Here is a 15,760-nt window from a genome sequence, read left to right as displayed (position 1 = left end):
TTAAAAAAAAATCTAATCCAAAGATAATAATACGAATTATTAAAGATTTCATCATAACCTGTATATCATACTCGGATAAAATAAATTTTCTTCTTTAATTTAACAACAATATCAAAATACTTTTGATCCACTTAGAAAAGTAAGCTTTTGACTTGAAATTCAATGTAACTTGAAGGATCAAGGAATCCTATTCAGAACATTATATTTTGAGTAACCAAAGATTTCACCAAAATGTGTATCTCATATTCTCATGATAAAATTCAAGTATATTTTTTATCTAAGATTGAGTTTCATATATGACCTCTTATAGGTTCAGTGTTCAAAAATATTTTTCTCTCATATGATGAAATTTCTTCTTAGACCATACCCTAATTAACTTTCTTTGATAAGTCCAAAATTCATAATGTTCAGACAATTATCATTGGAATTAAAAAAATCATGATCTTTTAATCATATAAGTTTTTATATTCCAAAATCATCTAGTATACTCAATATAACTTATCAATACCTCCAACTTCAATCCAAGGTCAACTCTTTTCATACTTAGGTCAACCTTACTAATTGAAATCTAAGATATAACTCATCAATTCTATTATAGATATCATATGCCACTTATACATAAATTTCATCTTAATATCTATTGATTCGAAATCTAAATATTGAATCTCCTCTTTTATATCTATCATGTTCCTCATGATCATAACCTAAGTTTAAATATTTGCTAAAGTTACAATTCTGAATAATTATAACCTTAAACTCAAATACCACATAAATCATATTTTTTGATGATCATAACCTAAATTGTAATATCATTCTATTACATCCTTAATGATTATAACCTTAAACTCTGATATTATCTATCATACTCTATTGATTATAATCTCAAAGTTTTGATATCACTTATATGGCAATCCCTAGTGACCTTAAACCTGAGTACTAATACTGTTCTATCATATCCTAATCACTTGTATCATTGTCTTCAAATGAACGTAACCTAAGTTCTAAGCTCAGATGCCACTCTGTCACATCCTACTGATCTTATATAAAGTTTTAATATCGCTTTATAATCTCTGGTGATCTCAAACCTAAGCTCTGATACCATTCTGTCATGCCCCGAACCCAACACCCGGGTCGGATACGTGATGACCGCACACTCCTTAGAGCAAGCCCTAAAGAATATGCAAGGCCAAATTAAATCGTTACAACTTTAACATCCATAAATTTTTTTCAGCAATAATTCGTAAAATTTTGTATAGGTACAAATTAAATTTCTTTAATTCTCTGATCAGATACTATGACACTCTTATTTATCCTTCTGCTCACCCGTAAATCCAGACCATAGCCAATCATAAGCATCTTGTAACTCTGAGAAGAAAAAGAAAGATGAAGGGGTGTGAGCTTTACAGCCCAGTAAGAATTCCCATATCACACTGATATAGTAATAAAGTCTGAAAATAAGGATAAGCAATAAAATATAAAATCTCATGTTCAATGTCCAGAATAATGCAAACATCCATAAATTTTCTGTCTTGTTAAAATAGATGCATCATTATATGTTAACAGGTAAAACACTTTTGTTCAACAATTATTTCATGTCTTATCTTTCATTTCTCCTTTCATAATCACATGATTTTTAACATTTTCTTTCTGGTTCTGGACTATCCAATTCTATACCTCAGTCATCATCCGGATCGAATCCACTTAAAAAGTCTTTCAAGACTGTTCCAGGATGAGCTCCTGGCCGGCTGTCCCACGTACCAAAGCCCGTGAGAGGCTGTCCCAGGCATAAGCTCTTGGCGGGCTGTCCCAGACATGAGCTCCTGACCGGCTGATCCACCTGTAAGCCAGTGGGGGCTATCCCCGGCATAAGCTCCTGGCGGACTGTTCCACATGACAAGACTAGTCCATACCATACATCTTTTTCTTTTTCATTTAATCATTATGTATTGATTTCATCAAATCAATTCTGTCTTACATTATGATCAATTCAGATATGTCATATCCATATAATCACGCCATCAATCTCTGATACATATATATATTGACATAACATACTAATGCTCAAAATCAAATAACAGTATCTCAGGTATAATAAATTCATCGATCTCAAATTCGATGATGTAAAACCAACGATGCAAGACCAACAGTAAAATAGCATATATATATAATAATGATCATATACAGGGATTCTTACCTTTACCGGTGACTGATCCAAGCACAGAAATCAATGTTCTTTTTTTGACTTATAAATTTTTTTAACAAAATATTCCACTCGATATCATATGCAGACAATCATCTCTTCATAACCCTGATCAAATATAAAAATCATATATAGAGAAAATTACCGATAATCGATCTTAATAACACAAATCGAGGACCTCTCTTAGGATTAATCAAAATTAGGATTTATCTAAGTATCTGGATCCTCCACTGATCCATAAGACTTCTAGAGAGAGAAAATCCATGAAGAGAGAGAAATTCTAGAGAGAGAAAGTAGAGAGAGAAAATAGAGAAAGAAACCTTCGTATCCTTTCGATGAGGCACTCATGATCGAGATCATCAGAAGTCCTATCAGGGTGACTTAAAATGAATCAAGTGTTACAATTTCGAATAGGATCAGACTGGGATCAGATCTACCGCACAAATTTCGAAGCAATCTCAAATCATCATATTTTTATTTCAAATTTATCCTAGGGCCTGTGATGAAATCAGAAAAAGAGAGTAGAGAAAGATTCTAGAGAGATAAAATTCACAAAAAGAGAGAGATCTAGAGGGAGAAAATAGAGAGAGAATCTAGAGATAGAAATTGGAGAGAGAAGGTAGAGAGAGGAGAGAGAGAACATTTTTTCTTTCTTCTTCTTCTTTTTATTTTATTTTATTTTTATTTTTCTCTTTCTCTTTTTATTTTTCTTTTTATTTTTCCTTTTTTTTCTTTTTTTTTTCTTTTTTTTCCTTTTTCTTTTCTTTTCTTTTCTTCTTCTTCTTCTTCCTTCTTTTCTTTTCTTCCCGTGGCTTGTTTTTGACCGAAACAGGGGATCTTTGATCCCCTCCATGGTTGGCCGGCCGGCGGCGCAGCCGGCGTGGGAATGGTCGGTGGCCGAAGGAGAGGTGATCCGACGGCAAGAGGCGGCCAAACCGGTAGTCGGCGGTGACCACCGGCGACAGAAAAACGACAAAAAAAAAGATTCTTCCACAACAAAATCCGACGACTCCGATCGCCGACGAGCGTGCACACCGGCACGGGAAGGGAAAGGAGAGAGAAAGGGGAAGAGGCTTACCTCCGTCGCCGGCGAAGCTTTTCCGGCGAGAAATTGGACGTCATAGTGATGGGTCTCCGTGAGGAATTTCCGGCGATTGCCGCCGTTTTACCTCGGGATTTTCGATGGAAAGGAGAGATGAGGGATCTCCTCCTTAAATAGGACCGGAGGAAGCTTGTCTCCGACTCCGATTAGGAGCCGGTGAACGGAGGAAGAAGACTCCCTTCGGAAGTCTTCTCCCCTGTTTCTTTCCTTTTTTTTTTTTTTGGTTTGGGCTGTGGCTGATTTTGGGCCGGGGTGTTACAGTCTCCGAGTGCTCGATTCTTATCTCCTGTGTCAATCTAATTATTCTTGAAGCTGCCATAGCCATTGTCCGGTTTTTATTTTCAAATGATCGAAATGGCCTTTCCATTAGTTAATATCAGCCCGCCCATAAACTAAGGGAGCAAAAGCCATATTTTAAACAACATCAATGAAAGGTAAAATTTTTGTCATGTCATATAACGACACCTTCGAGGATGCAGCTCTACCGACATGCGTAAGTGCCTCTCCGAGAAGAATCAACACTTCATCTCTCATTGCTCCTGGAGTGCTTTTGGTTTTTTCTTTTTCTTCTCCTCCTAGCTCCACCCCATCCATGTCATCTCTGACGTCCGTCATTTGTGCCTGATTCTAATTAATCGTTGACGTGAGGAATGTTGTTCCGAGGTTCAGTACCCGAACAATCTGTTGTAAGAAAACAGAAGATTACAGACCTCTTTCTCCTCGTAGGTTTGATTGCCCGCGGAACCCCTACCTCACACCTCAACCACTCAGTTCCAACAAGAGTGAAATAACGTCGCCTAATTCCCATTAATTACTTATGTTTTCACTATAGATCTTCCATCTGAATGAATAGTTCTAGAATCTTGATATTCGTACAATGGGGTATGCATGGTCGCGTTATTCCCATGCGCTGCTTTTAAGTTAGGATGGTTGGTTTGGGACTGACTTATAGGATACTTTCACTTTTTCATTGACTAAGAAGGAAGCAGACAAAGCATAGAGAATAGAGAATACGGAAGATTACAGGAACGAAAAATTGAATTGTCTTCTTGCCGGAAAGAAAACAGAAGATTTCTGTGGTAATTCCATTCTTATTACCCTCAAGCTGCAATCGTTTTACAGCAGCAACGTAAATCAGCGTGTAGCTTTTTTTTATTATTCTTTTTTAATCTAGGCTATGTGCTTTGGTAAGCTAGCCAGACCAAGCATTGTTTCAGAGAATATATATATAAGCAAGCCGAGATAGAGATATTTTGCTAGCAAATGAATATTGGGACACACCAGACGGGGTTGTGGTTTTACCCCCACCCAACCCCTCGGGGTCTCTCCAGCTTCATCAGCAGACATCTTGGACGGGCTGTTCTTGGAAGGACTCTTCTTGCTTACTCTCTTTCCCCTCCAGAGAGACTCGGCTCCTGCCACAAGGTTAACTTACAGGCAGCTGGATTCCTGTTGGGTAACACCCTTCTCTGGAAGGCAGACCCTGACGCACTTTTCTCATCCTTTCCTTCCAACAAATCCACCGACTGGTTCTTTACAATCCTTTCAAATTTCCCACTGACTCGGGTTCTCTACAATCCTTCCAGGTTCCCGACTCTCATGAATCGAACCAACCAGCAGATTTGTTGGCTTATCGTGCTATTCAATTACACCATCCCACATTATGGGGTACAGACTTCGCCAACACTCCATTGTACCTCGCTATTGCTGATGCTTCTTGGTGTATATGAGATTGTAACTGAGGCTTCTGATCCCAGCAAAGAGTAAATACAAATCTAAAGGTGCAATAAGTCGGCGATCAGCCCATTCAAGCCCCCACCAACCAATCATCATTCATTAGCTGAAGTCCACCCATAAGAATCTCCACAAACCTGAGATAAAATTTACTGCTTTTAGTTGAACAAGCATCACAAAGTGCCTAATCCAATATCAACCGACCAAATCCTAAAAGAACAGATGTTCTGATGCACAAACAGCAGCTACCAGCATAATTAAACAACTAATATACAACCGAGCCATGCATCAGATTCAGGAGCACTGCTTTGACAAGGGCAAAGCAAACAAGGGCCAGCTCTTTAATACCTGTTGATGGTCAAGCCTATAATCTGATATTGCATCGTTAGTCAGTTTCATTATGGTGAGCCACCAAATTCTCAAATCCCAATGCATAGTTTGCTTATAAACATATTCTTGATTGGCAAGCAGGAATAGAAACTTCTATAGTTTCGCTGTCCAGCTAGCACCTGGGTCAAGAAGGTAGAAGCCTCTAAATGTTCATCTCAGGCAGATACCTCAGTTTATCAGAGTTCTATGCTTCACTGCATTCTAGCTAAACAGCAATAAACATGACCATGACAGCAACCCATATTGAAGGTGATTGACATAAACTAAAAGGATACTTTAAGAGTAAAGAAAGACAGAGAATGGAGTCTTCTACAGATAACAAGTTTAATAAGTTAAAACAGCAAATTTGAGACCACAAATTTTCAGCAAACACAAATATACAGGCCCTAAATCAAAAGCTTCGGTTCTTGCATTCAATGGCATCAAGCTATGCAACACCTGGAAGTGTCTGCAAGAAATGCACCTTTAAGAGGATGAGACAAAAAATAGCCAAGTCAAAAGTACCTCGACAGAAGCAAGTATCCAGGACCGCAAAGTATCTACTTATGTATCACTTGTTAGAATCAACGACCGAGGTCTGAGACCAGAAGTTCGAACATCAACAAGTGACATACAACAGGAATTACCATACAGTGTCCGCCTAAAGTTTTAAACCCACTACCAGGTTTTGACAAATGGCCCATCAAATGCAAAATAAGTGTCATTAAGGGTTAACCAGTCCTGTGTACAGATCCAAAGAGAAAATATCAGAACACAAAGGGTAAAGGAAAATAAAACAACTGCTTTAAAGAATATTCAAGAAAATGATCATGCAAGCAATTTATTGGCTTTTATTACTTTGTTTCAGGGAGTAAGGGATGGGGGTGGTGGTGTTTTATGAACAATCAATTACCAGGCAAGCAAAATTAAGTTACACTTTACCCAAACATGTCATAATACACCACAGAATTCCATTCAGCCAACAGTACAAGATCATGCAAGATTCAAGCAAAGGGTTGTCGAATCACTTACATGATAAGACAATATACACAGGCGAAAAAGGTCTTCTAATCATCCGCCAATTCCAAGGATGCCGAACATAATTATCATGGATCATCTGCAGTAGATAGCCTGATCTATCTGAGGAGGAATCTGCTTTATCTCAGTTCCAAGTTCTTGCTCAATCCTATACCTGCAAGTTAATGCATCTTCCATGCATTACACCAGAAACTGGGGGAGAGGGGGGGGGGGAGGAGAGAGAGAGGTGCAAGCATCTGGACCATTAAAGAGGATCATGCTTACAAGTTGAAACGATCCTCATATGTGATCAGGTTAACTGCTAAACCAAGGTGACCAAACCTTCCTGAACGCCCAACCTGAGAATGTCAAGCAGAGGGACATTTTAGAATACAAGGTAGGGAACATAAATCAGCAATATGAGAATAACTTCCTGTTCCATAAAGCTGGTACGGACATCAATTCTATGGGATAAAAGGGTGCAAGCTAGCAGTCCACATCAAAAACAATCAATATGTACTTCATTTAGTTGAGGCACCTCTTTACATAAACCAACAAGCTCAAAAGACTGGATGATCAAAACCAACTTATTTAGTTTAACAGAGACACCTCAGCCAGCAAAACCACATTTCCCTATTAGGTTGAAATACAGATATGCATCTGTTTAAACACCTTACCCGGTGGAGATATGTCTCAGAGTTCTTGGGAAAATCAAAGTTGATAACAACGTTAACAGCTTGAATGTCAATACCCCTTGTAAAAAGATCTGCAAAAGGCAAAACCTGTCATGTTAAGAAAAAGGTAAATTGTTCACCAATTACATATACACAATCACATGTTACCAACAACCACGCAATTGAGTTACAGAGTTATCTGCTTCCATTTTAAGAAGCTGCAAGAATTTATGATGCCTCAAGCTTTCGTGAGAAGACAATTTGAATCCAATAGAGCAGATAAGACATACTAGAACACCAAAATTAAAACAAACTTTCCAGAATTGAGATATTATTGACAATAAAAACCCCACAAAAAGGAGCCATGCCCATAACAAGGTGATTTAGGAAGCGCAAGCATGTTCATAGGTAACCTCTCCCTTCTAAGGGCCTGTTTGAATAATCCTGCTAGATCCTCAGGATTTGAAACTGGATTTCCAGTACCACAGAATTACGAGGCCTGGCCCAACGCATGTCAACTGAATCTCTCCCAACCCATTCCTGCAGGGAGAAAGAAAAAAAAAAAGACCTGAGTGTTCTGGCCAGCCCCCTCCAAAGGTATTCCTGTCAATTCTGTGAATAACAGGCCTAGTCCAGCCTGTGGTCCTGTTAATCCTGCTAAATTGCACAAAATTATCCAAACAGACCCCTAATCTCACTAATAAACCATTTAACTCATTGCTTAAAATGCTTCTAATAAAATCAAGGGAAAAATACAGTTTCACCCCTGTACTTCGCCCGAGTTACACTTGGACCTCCTCTACTTTAAAAAGTCTCAGATTAACACATGAAGTACTATTTTTTATTTGGAATGGCCCTTCCATTCACCTCTATGAACCGAGATTGAATTGGACTTCATTAAAAGACTCACATGACGTTACTTGAATATCTAAAATCTCCAAATTCCTAAAAAACATGCCTCCAAAATAACACCGAAGGTCACTACCTCTATGAAGGAAACTCATCCTAGATACCTGAAAAGTTTTGACAATTCAAGGAGCCAGATGAAGCTTTTTGGTACCATTTATTTTTGTCCCTAAAGAGAGATGTGATGGCAACAATTATGAAAAGAGGGATGATAAGAAGTAAACATAAAGTTTGTTAAAACGCTTATGTCAGTCTCGTGGAACAACCGATGGCCTACATGTGACGAAGTTCCAAAGTTATCATATTTGATAGCAATCACAATTCCATGTAATAAAAGGTGAATCAGCTCCATGCAATCACACAATGTGAAACATCATAGATGAAAAAGCCTAGTTCATCCTATAATTGCATAGCTGGAGTTTGGGGAACATGGTCAGCGACAAGAGTAACATAACCATCAAGGCTTGACCCAAGTTCCTAACTAGTAAGAATCTAAGGTAAATAGGTTTATTAATATTAATTATAATTGATGTGTTGAATTTTCAGGTATGTCCTTTTAAAGATCAGCTAGGGAGTTTTTATGCAGTCACGATAGTTCTTGTCAGGCTGTCATGTAAAATAGTTAGTCATGCAAGTTGAGTCATGAGTTCTTCACTCACGTGAAGTTAAGGGCATCTAAAGAAGACCACGTTTAGTTAATTTTAGGTTAGCCAAATATCAACTCCAATATGTTTAAGAGAAGAGAACTGCTTTCAAAGTCTTTATATTCACATGAAGCAAAGCTCACATTTGATTCAGTATTTGATGAAATTCTCATGGTTCCCATATAATTTCTCATCATGAAGGCTCTCCATAGAAGATAACAGTGTGCGCATGGGTGTCTGTTTCTGATAAGTTAAATCACTGAGAAAAGAATCCTACACCCTCTAATCGATGACATCAATTCTTAGCTAATCATCTTTTTCCCCTAATTTGGTTCTAGCTCTTCGATCATGTTTACAGCGACCTTAGATCACATCTAAAACTCATCCAAACACTAACATTAGGTACAAAAAAATATAAAGGAGCAGCCACAGTTCTGACAAAAGCTTTAACAAGACTAACAGCATTTAAAGATGGTACGTTCGGTGCATAGAAGTCCCAGGAAAATGATACTGTACCTGTACAAACGAGATTCCTGCATGCACCATTACGAAAGTCATGAAAGACTCGATTCCGATGGTCTTGCAACATCTTAGCATGAATGTAAAAGCAGGAATAACCAAGCTCCGTGATTTTCTTTGCCAATAGTTCTACCCGATTAACCGAATTGCAGAATATGATAGATTGGTTTATTTGAAGCTGGAAAATGAAGCACATTAATCCATCATATTCACAGAAAAGAAAATATAATATCAAAAATGGATGATCACTGCAATAGTAAAAGCCAAACCTTTGAGAAAAGGGTATTGAGACAGTGAACCTTTTGTCTTTCTTCTACAAAAGCATAATATTGTGTTATTCCCTTTAGAGTAAGTTCGTCCATAAGATTAATTATATAAGGTTTTGGCAGATATCGGTCTTTAAATTGCTTCACTGTTACAGGAAATGTTGCCGAAAACATTAATATCTGCCGATTTGCAGGAAGAAAACATATCAGCTGTTCTATCGAAGGCTGAAACTCTGGAGATAGAAGTTTGTCTGCCTGTGACCAAAAACCAAAAATATCTGTTATCAGAAGCCCAGAAAAACATAACACATGCATTATACATCTTGAGTGCAGCTTTCTTCTTTTTTTTTTCTTTCGAACCTCTGAACTTCAACACACTATGAAATGAACACCATAAGAAAATATGAATACACCAACAAACAGATGATCAAACAACAAACAACAAATCCTATCCCATCAAAGTGAGGGCCAACAAATAGCATGTTAGCAATGCAATTATGATATACAATAACAAACTGTATTTTGAAAGACATATCACAAAAAAAAAATCTGAATCAGAATATTATCTACAAAACTCTCAAGCAACCCTCACAATTACTAAAGCAAAATCCGCATGTCCCATGTTCTAAGTAGCACACTGCCTAGGAAGATGCCATTTATGTTCACTAGTGATACATTTTATCATTTGGTTCGAGAGAGTTTCCAGGCCTTGAACAAAAGCTGATGTTGACATACTCAACTCAGATATTAACTTGAAACTCTACTGAGCCTATAATAGTAAGATCATGAAATCACTATAACTACTCAGATGTAAATTAACAAAGACGGATATATCACATTGAAAATCCCTAGAGTAGTCAAATATGTTTGCGGAAGGATCCAGAGTCATATAGCAAGCTGAAAACTCTTAAAAAGGTGGGAGAAAGGAAAAATGCATGCAAATTTATGAACGACTTACAGAAATGCATGATTTATATGGAGACAACTAAATCATCCAAGTTGATGCACAAAAACTTAAATAAAATTGCTGCAAGCTAAATACCTCATCCATAATGAGCATTGCGCAATCCTTCAGAATGCAAACACCTTTTTTTGCGAGATCAAGTATGCGACCTGGGGTTCCAACAAGTAAATGTACAGGCTGGTACAAACGCATAATGTCATCTTTCAAGCTGGTTCCTCCAGTAGTGACCATAACTTGAATCTCCAAATATTTTCCAAGTTCCTTGCAAACTTGCGATGTCTGAAGTGCTAATTCTCGAGTGGGAACCAATATAACAACTGAACATCACAAAGTATTCAATAAGCAGGTACATAAAATATATGAAGGTATACAATCATTTGCAGTAACACACAGGTGCAACTGAAAATCCATAATTAATTTTTCCACTAGTCGAAGAAAGTGAAACAATAGAAGCATGCACAATCAGACATGAGAGGCAAAATATGATAGTAGCAGATATGATGTATCTAACAAAGTAGTGCACATCAAATGCAAGCAATCAGATTATGCTGTCATCGAGCAAAATTTACCAATGGTATCATATGTGCAAAAAAAGCAAACCTTGAATGACATTATAATCTTGATCAATTTTTTCCAGCGCAGGAATGCAAAAAGCAGCTGTTTTCCCAGTCCCGTTTTTAGCTCTGGCAAGAATATCACTGCCAGTTAATGCAATTGGAATGCTTTCTTCCTGAATAGGAGAAGGTCTCTCAAATCCCTTTTCATATATCCCCATAAGCAGCTCCCGTTTCAGAAAATAGTCTTCAAATTCATTTCCTTTAGTTCCAGTAACATCCTGCACATATATAGTAAATTATTTGTCCACATGCATGCTTTAAATCAACATACACATCTTAAAATAGATCTAATCTATAATGACTTTTGGCCATCCCAGCATTCATTTATAATTGGATATTGACAAGCCCCACTGAAAAGTCAGAGACTTAAACAAACAGATCTACATTAACATGCTTAGACCACACCAATGAACAAGATTACAAGCAAAGGCAAAGGACTTCAAAAAAAATCATTGTTATTATAAAAAAAAAAAAAAGTTAGGCCTCATTTCAAGCTTTCCTTTGCAGAATGAATTGTTGACAACCTTCAATAAAACAAAAAAGGTTTATTAAGGAAAAAAGTGGAAGCTATATTTTTAAAATTGCTGCTAACCATGTAAAAAAGCCATATTTTTTACCAAAAAAAGGGAATTAGTACATAAAATTTTATCAAAAATACAGAATGCTACTATCAACATATTCAAAAACAAAGGCCAAAAGAAAACTTAAACATAAATGTATTGGCCATTTAAAATACAAACAATAAATTCAACCTTTCCTAGATCTAAGAATTATAAGAACAAAAAATCCGCTTACAAATTAAGGGGGAAATCCAACAGATAACATCCATAAGTGAGTGCATGAATCCAAGCATCTACATATACATATTCATTAAAATTGCAACACATTTTCTTTAAGTTGATTGACAGGCAATGTCTTACATCAGGCTACGCTATCATGGCAGGTTAACTTTTTGTACTTTGTAGCATTAACAAGTACTTAATAATGGACAGGAAGTGGTCAGGTTTAAGAGGATGAGAGAAAAAAATTGTCAAGGCACTGAAAATTGGAGAACAGCTGTGGGAAATATAACGAGAATAAGACAAGGATCTAGTGCCTAAAGAGGGACCGATGCAGCTTATAAGCCTCTGGTAACCTCCTAGGAGAAATGGATATTCAAACCATCAGAAGAAGCAACAGATTCCTTTCCTTTTTAGCAATCTCAATATAACCCACACATTTGTACCCAGGCACATTGCCCTCCCTTGAACCTTTATTCTCATCTTTCATTATAATGCTATCCTTGAATAAACTCAAAATCTTTCAACTTCATGTCGTAAGGTGGCCCCTTCTTCCAATATCTTATGGTTATAGTTGTTTCATAGACATATTTCTCCTGCAGGTTACCTTCACAAAAAGTACTGGAAGCAATTAGCACTCAAAAAATCAACATTCAAATTAAATATTCAGTATCAACTATATAGAGAAGAGCTTATCTACAATCCCTCAAAATCTCGCATGTGCTCCAAGGAAGAAGTGTATCGGCCACTTCCCATCACCAATGAGGTGGCCTCATGGTCATTCAAGCTTGTATGTGTGGGTGTCTTAGATAGCTATACTAGAGGCAACCACCCACTACAAAAGCTTAAACTATGATCAAATAAGTTGATACCATCAAATTGCCAATGAAGGGCTTTAAGGAAAGGGGAATATGATATAAAATAATTTCAAACATGGAGGCCTAAAATACTCATGAAATATTAAAATGATTTCATGGAAATCCTCTGTAGTTGTCTTTTTAAGTTCATCCAAGGTTTGTGCGAAACCCCAGTTCCGCATTTCTTTTTGGCTATGATTACAAAACAAACCCTGACCATTCCATGGTCCACTAGTCCGAAGAGGATGAGAAAACACCAAAGAAGACAAGGATTTGACCTGTTAAAACTCAGTGTCATTCCTCCTATTCCAACGTCTTGTCCTGATCCTAGCATGTGGCTGTTGGAATCCATTAATATGATATGCCTAACTACTGAACTAAACCCATGTGCAGTGACTAAAATATTGCCAACAATTCATACGTTTGCCTAGAAATCTACTTTTAAATCCATGCTAATAAATTTATACCTCATAAATGTGTTGCACTAGCTTCTTTCAGCTTTTTGTTGTCTGTGCCTTTTTTGGTCAGTTAAATGGGAAGCGTGTAGCATTTCCTAAAATAATAAACAGGTGTCTTAGGCAACCCCCGTGAATAATAAGTTTAATCATAATAGAGGGGTAGGATAGGCATGTAGACAGAGAAAGGCTTATTGATAGAATATTTTGAACTACAAAGAGCAATTATGTCATTTGTCAAGGTGCTTGCCAAAATAAATGTCAGTAAATGCCTATAAAAAAGACAAATTCGAATAACAGTTCCTGTCAAAAATCTCCTCTCATAGAGCACATCAGAAGCACAATAAACAGGCACATGAGAACTTAAATGGTTGACAATGTAATGATTAAAAATGAAATTTACAAAATGCACATTATAACCAGGCTCAACAAATGGAACAGCAAAAATGAGAGCAACATATTGATTTGTGTCCAAAAAAAAAAAAAAAGAGGCAAAAGCTCACATGGATAAGAACTCGTGATATCTCTCTAGCATCAAAAAATATCTAAAATTGACCAGTACAATTTCTCAGCATAGGCATGTCATAGCAGAGTTGAAGTACATACCTCAGTCTTGTAACGTGTGTCAGGTGGTGGTATCTTCAACTGTGCCTTCCAATCTTGAGAACTAAAAACATCAGAAAGAAAGAATAACAGAAAAGAAGGTTAAAAAAAAAGGTCAATTTGATAATATGAGTATGACATAAAAAATCATAAACAGTCAATACAACCAAATCTAAGCAAACAGACACTTGAAGGTTAACAATGCCTGTACAAACATGGTGGGTTCAAAGCAAGGTTCAGCTTAATCCAAAAGGCTAAAAAAAAAATTGAAACTTGGTTTTGTTTTCAGATTCAGTTGAAAGCAATAAGTTTCAGTTTGGAAGTTTCAATAGTTTTGCTACAGTCTCAGCAAACCGAGTTGAAATTTTAAAGATTTTTAAAGAAAAAGTCAACTAAAAAATAAGAAAAAAAAGAGCTGAGGAAAAGTGAAATCGGTCAGTAAGAATAAATTAGGCATCATTTTTAAAATATGATTTATCATTTCAAAAGGTCATGTTTAGAATGCACTACACCCTTCACAATCCAACACAGAATTAAAAAAAATGACTTTGAACTTGAGGTCTCGGACATCGAAGTTAATCTCAAAGAATTTACTTTTACTCTAAATATGAAAAGAATTTAACATCAAAATGCTGCCAAATTTTTTCAAAACTTGCAAAGTTCAAGATTATTTTAGAAGTCATACTCCCCCATTTACAAGTCTAAGGAATTAAAATAACTAGAACAAACCGATATATACATTAAAGTTTGCTGTATAAGGTAGTAAATCATAGCAAACTCAGAAACCAACCCTAATTCCAGATAAAATTCAGGCTGAAACCATAAATTTGGGTTACAGTCTTGGAATTTCAGACAAAATCTCAAACCATGATTCAACCGATGTAAATAATCATACGCTGCCAGAATGCTCGCTTTGAAGAGTTATGCTCAAGTTGGCTTCACAGTATATTATTACAACTGCCCCATATTTCTAATGACATTTGGCATGCCCGAATCAGGAAAGAATACAACAAAGATATCATACAAGCCGGTGTCTAAAATGCGATAATAACATCTTCAAAGCCTTACATCGTATGAAAACCTAAGTTAATAACATGATCCAACTTCTCCATATAAAAGCAATCGCGAATAAAGAATGTGTAAGATTAAACAAAAGCTCTGGTTTTTCTTTCTTCATACCTGGAATCAACGGCATCAGGTTGAACAGATTTTGCAGCTGCCGCGCTGCTGCCAGAATTGCTTCCCATTTGATTCCTTCTCAACCATTGCTGCTGTTGTTGCTGTTGCTGTTGGAATTGCTGATTCTGGTGGCTCTGTATTTGATTCCTCGGAATATAGTGCTGCTGCAGCTGGGGATTTCTCTCATAGTAATTAGAGTTAGCTCCATAGTTCCCCCCACCACCGTTGCCGATGCCGGGAGGATATCTTCCTCGCGGATTCATCACTGCTCCAAATCGACCGCCCGACGCAATCAAGAACACGCAAAACGAAGATTTAGGGTTCGATCCGAAAAAGAAAACGCTCAAATCGGGACGAGATTAGCTGGATACGAGGGTATCCCGGCGCTGATCGGAGGATGTTTCGAACCCTACTCCGTAGAGGCGCGAGGAGGCGTGGGATCTGAGGCGGTTCGAAGGATCGGAGGCGAGAAAAAGATCAGCAAACGCCATTTTTCTTCGAATGAAAAGAGAAGCGCGACAATTTGGATTCGAGAGAAAAAAATTCATACCTGATTTGAGAAGAAAAAACAAGGGGGAAAGAAATGGGCGAGTTTGTTCCCTTTCCTGCGAGCGTGCGTGAAATTTAGGGCATCAGGAAGCAAAAAGGGCGGCTGAATGACCGAAAAACCCTCGGCCTACGTGAGGATCCGGCCTCTATTTATAGTGGAGGGGAAGTGATATTGTCACGTCGATTTTGTGATATTTCACGCCCTGACAGCCATCGGTTGGCCGGAACACCGACAACATTTTGAACATGGAAATTATCTGATGCATCTGGATGCGCGCCACGTGGCTCGAATAAGCCAGTGGAGTGCATAGCTGGCAAATGCTTTC

At 37.3% G+C, this 15,760-nt stretch overlaps 1 protein-coding gene across 2 annotated transcripts; it reads right to left on the bottom strand.

Moving 5' to 3' along the window:
* Positions 1-5,050: 5,050 nt before the first annotated feature.
* Positions 5,051-15,558, bottom strand: LOC105059026 (DEAD-box ATP-dependent RNA helicase 8). 2 transcript variants are annotated; one of them, XM_029260226.2, is made up of 11 exons: positions 15,436-15,558; positions 14,886-15,326; positions 13,710-13,770; positions 10,996-11,230; positions 10,474-10,712; positions 9,435-9,686; positions 9,163-9,343; positions 7,100-7,188; positions 6,708-6,781; positions 6,438-6,597; positions 5,051-5,173 (listed from the first exon to the last, which is right to left on the bottom strand). In XM_029260226.2, exons 2-10 carry the CDS (start codon positions 15,146-15,148, stop codon positions 6,519-6,521), a joined length of 1,473 nt encoding a protein of 490 aa, XP_029116059.1. In that variant the 5' UTR covers positions 15,149-15,326; positions 15,436-15,558; the 3' UTR covers positions 5,051-5,173; positions 6,438-6,518. The 2 variants fall into 2 exon arrangements, with proteins under 2 accessions (XP_029116059.1, XP_010940461.1); XM_010942159.4 differs by lacking the exon at positions 5,051-5,173 and adding an exon at positions 5,668-6,146.
* Between the last annotated feature and the right edge of the window lie 202 nt (positions 15,559-15,760).

This window comes from Elaeis guineensis, chromosome 16 (assembly GCF_000442705.2).
Source record: "Elaeis guineensis isolate ETL-2024a chromosome 16, EG11, whole genome shotgun sequence".
Taxonomy (NCBI): domain Eukaryota; kingdom Viridiplantae; phylum Streptophyta; class Magnoliopsida; order Arecales; family Arecaceae; genus Elaeis; species Elaeis guineensis.
This window is presented reverse-complemented; position numbering and strand designations above follow the sequence as displayed.

What these genes read in the sequence shown, in the direction of transcription:
- LOC105059026 (XM_029260226.2), bottom strand. Translation starts at nt 15,148, where the DNA reads ATGAATCCGCGAGGAAGATATCCTCCCGGCATCGGCAACGGTGGTGGG. An exon ending in CCTGATGCCGTTGATTCCAG is followed by an intron (nt 13,771 to 14,885) that starts GTATGAAGAAAG and finishes TGATGTTTTTAG; the next exon opens with TTCTCAAGATTGGAAGGCAC. An exon ending in TATGAGGATCGTTTCAACTT is followed by an intron (nt 6,598 to 6,707) that starts GTAAGCATGATC and finishes ATTAACTTGCAG; the next exon opens with GTATAGGATTGAGCAAGAAC.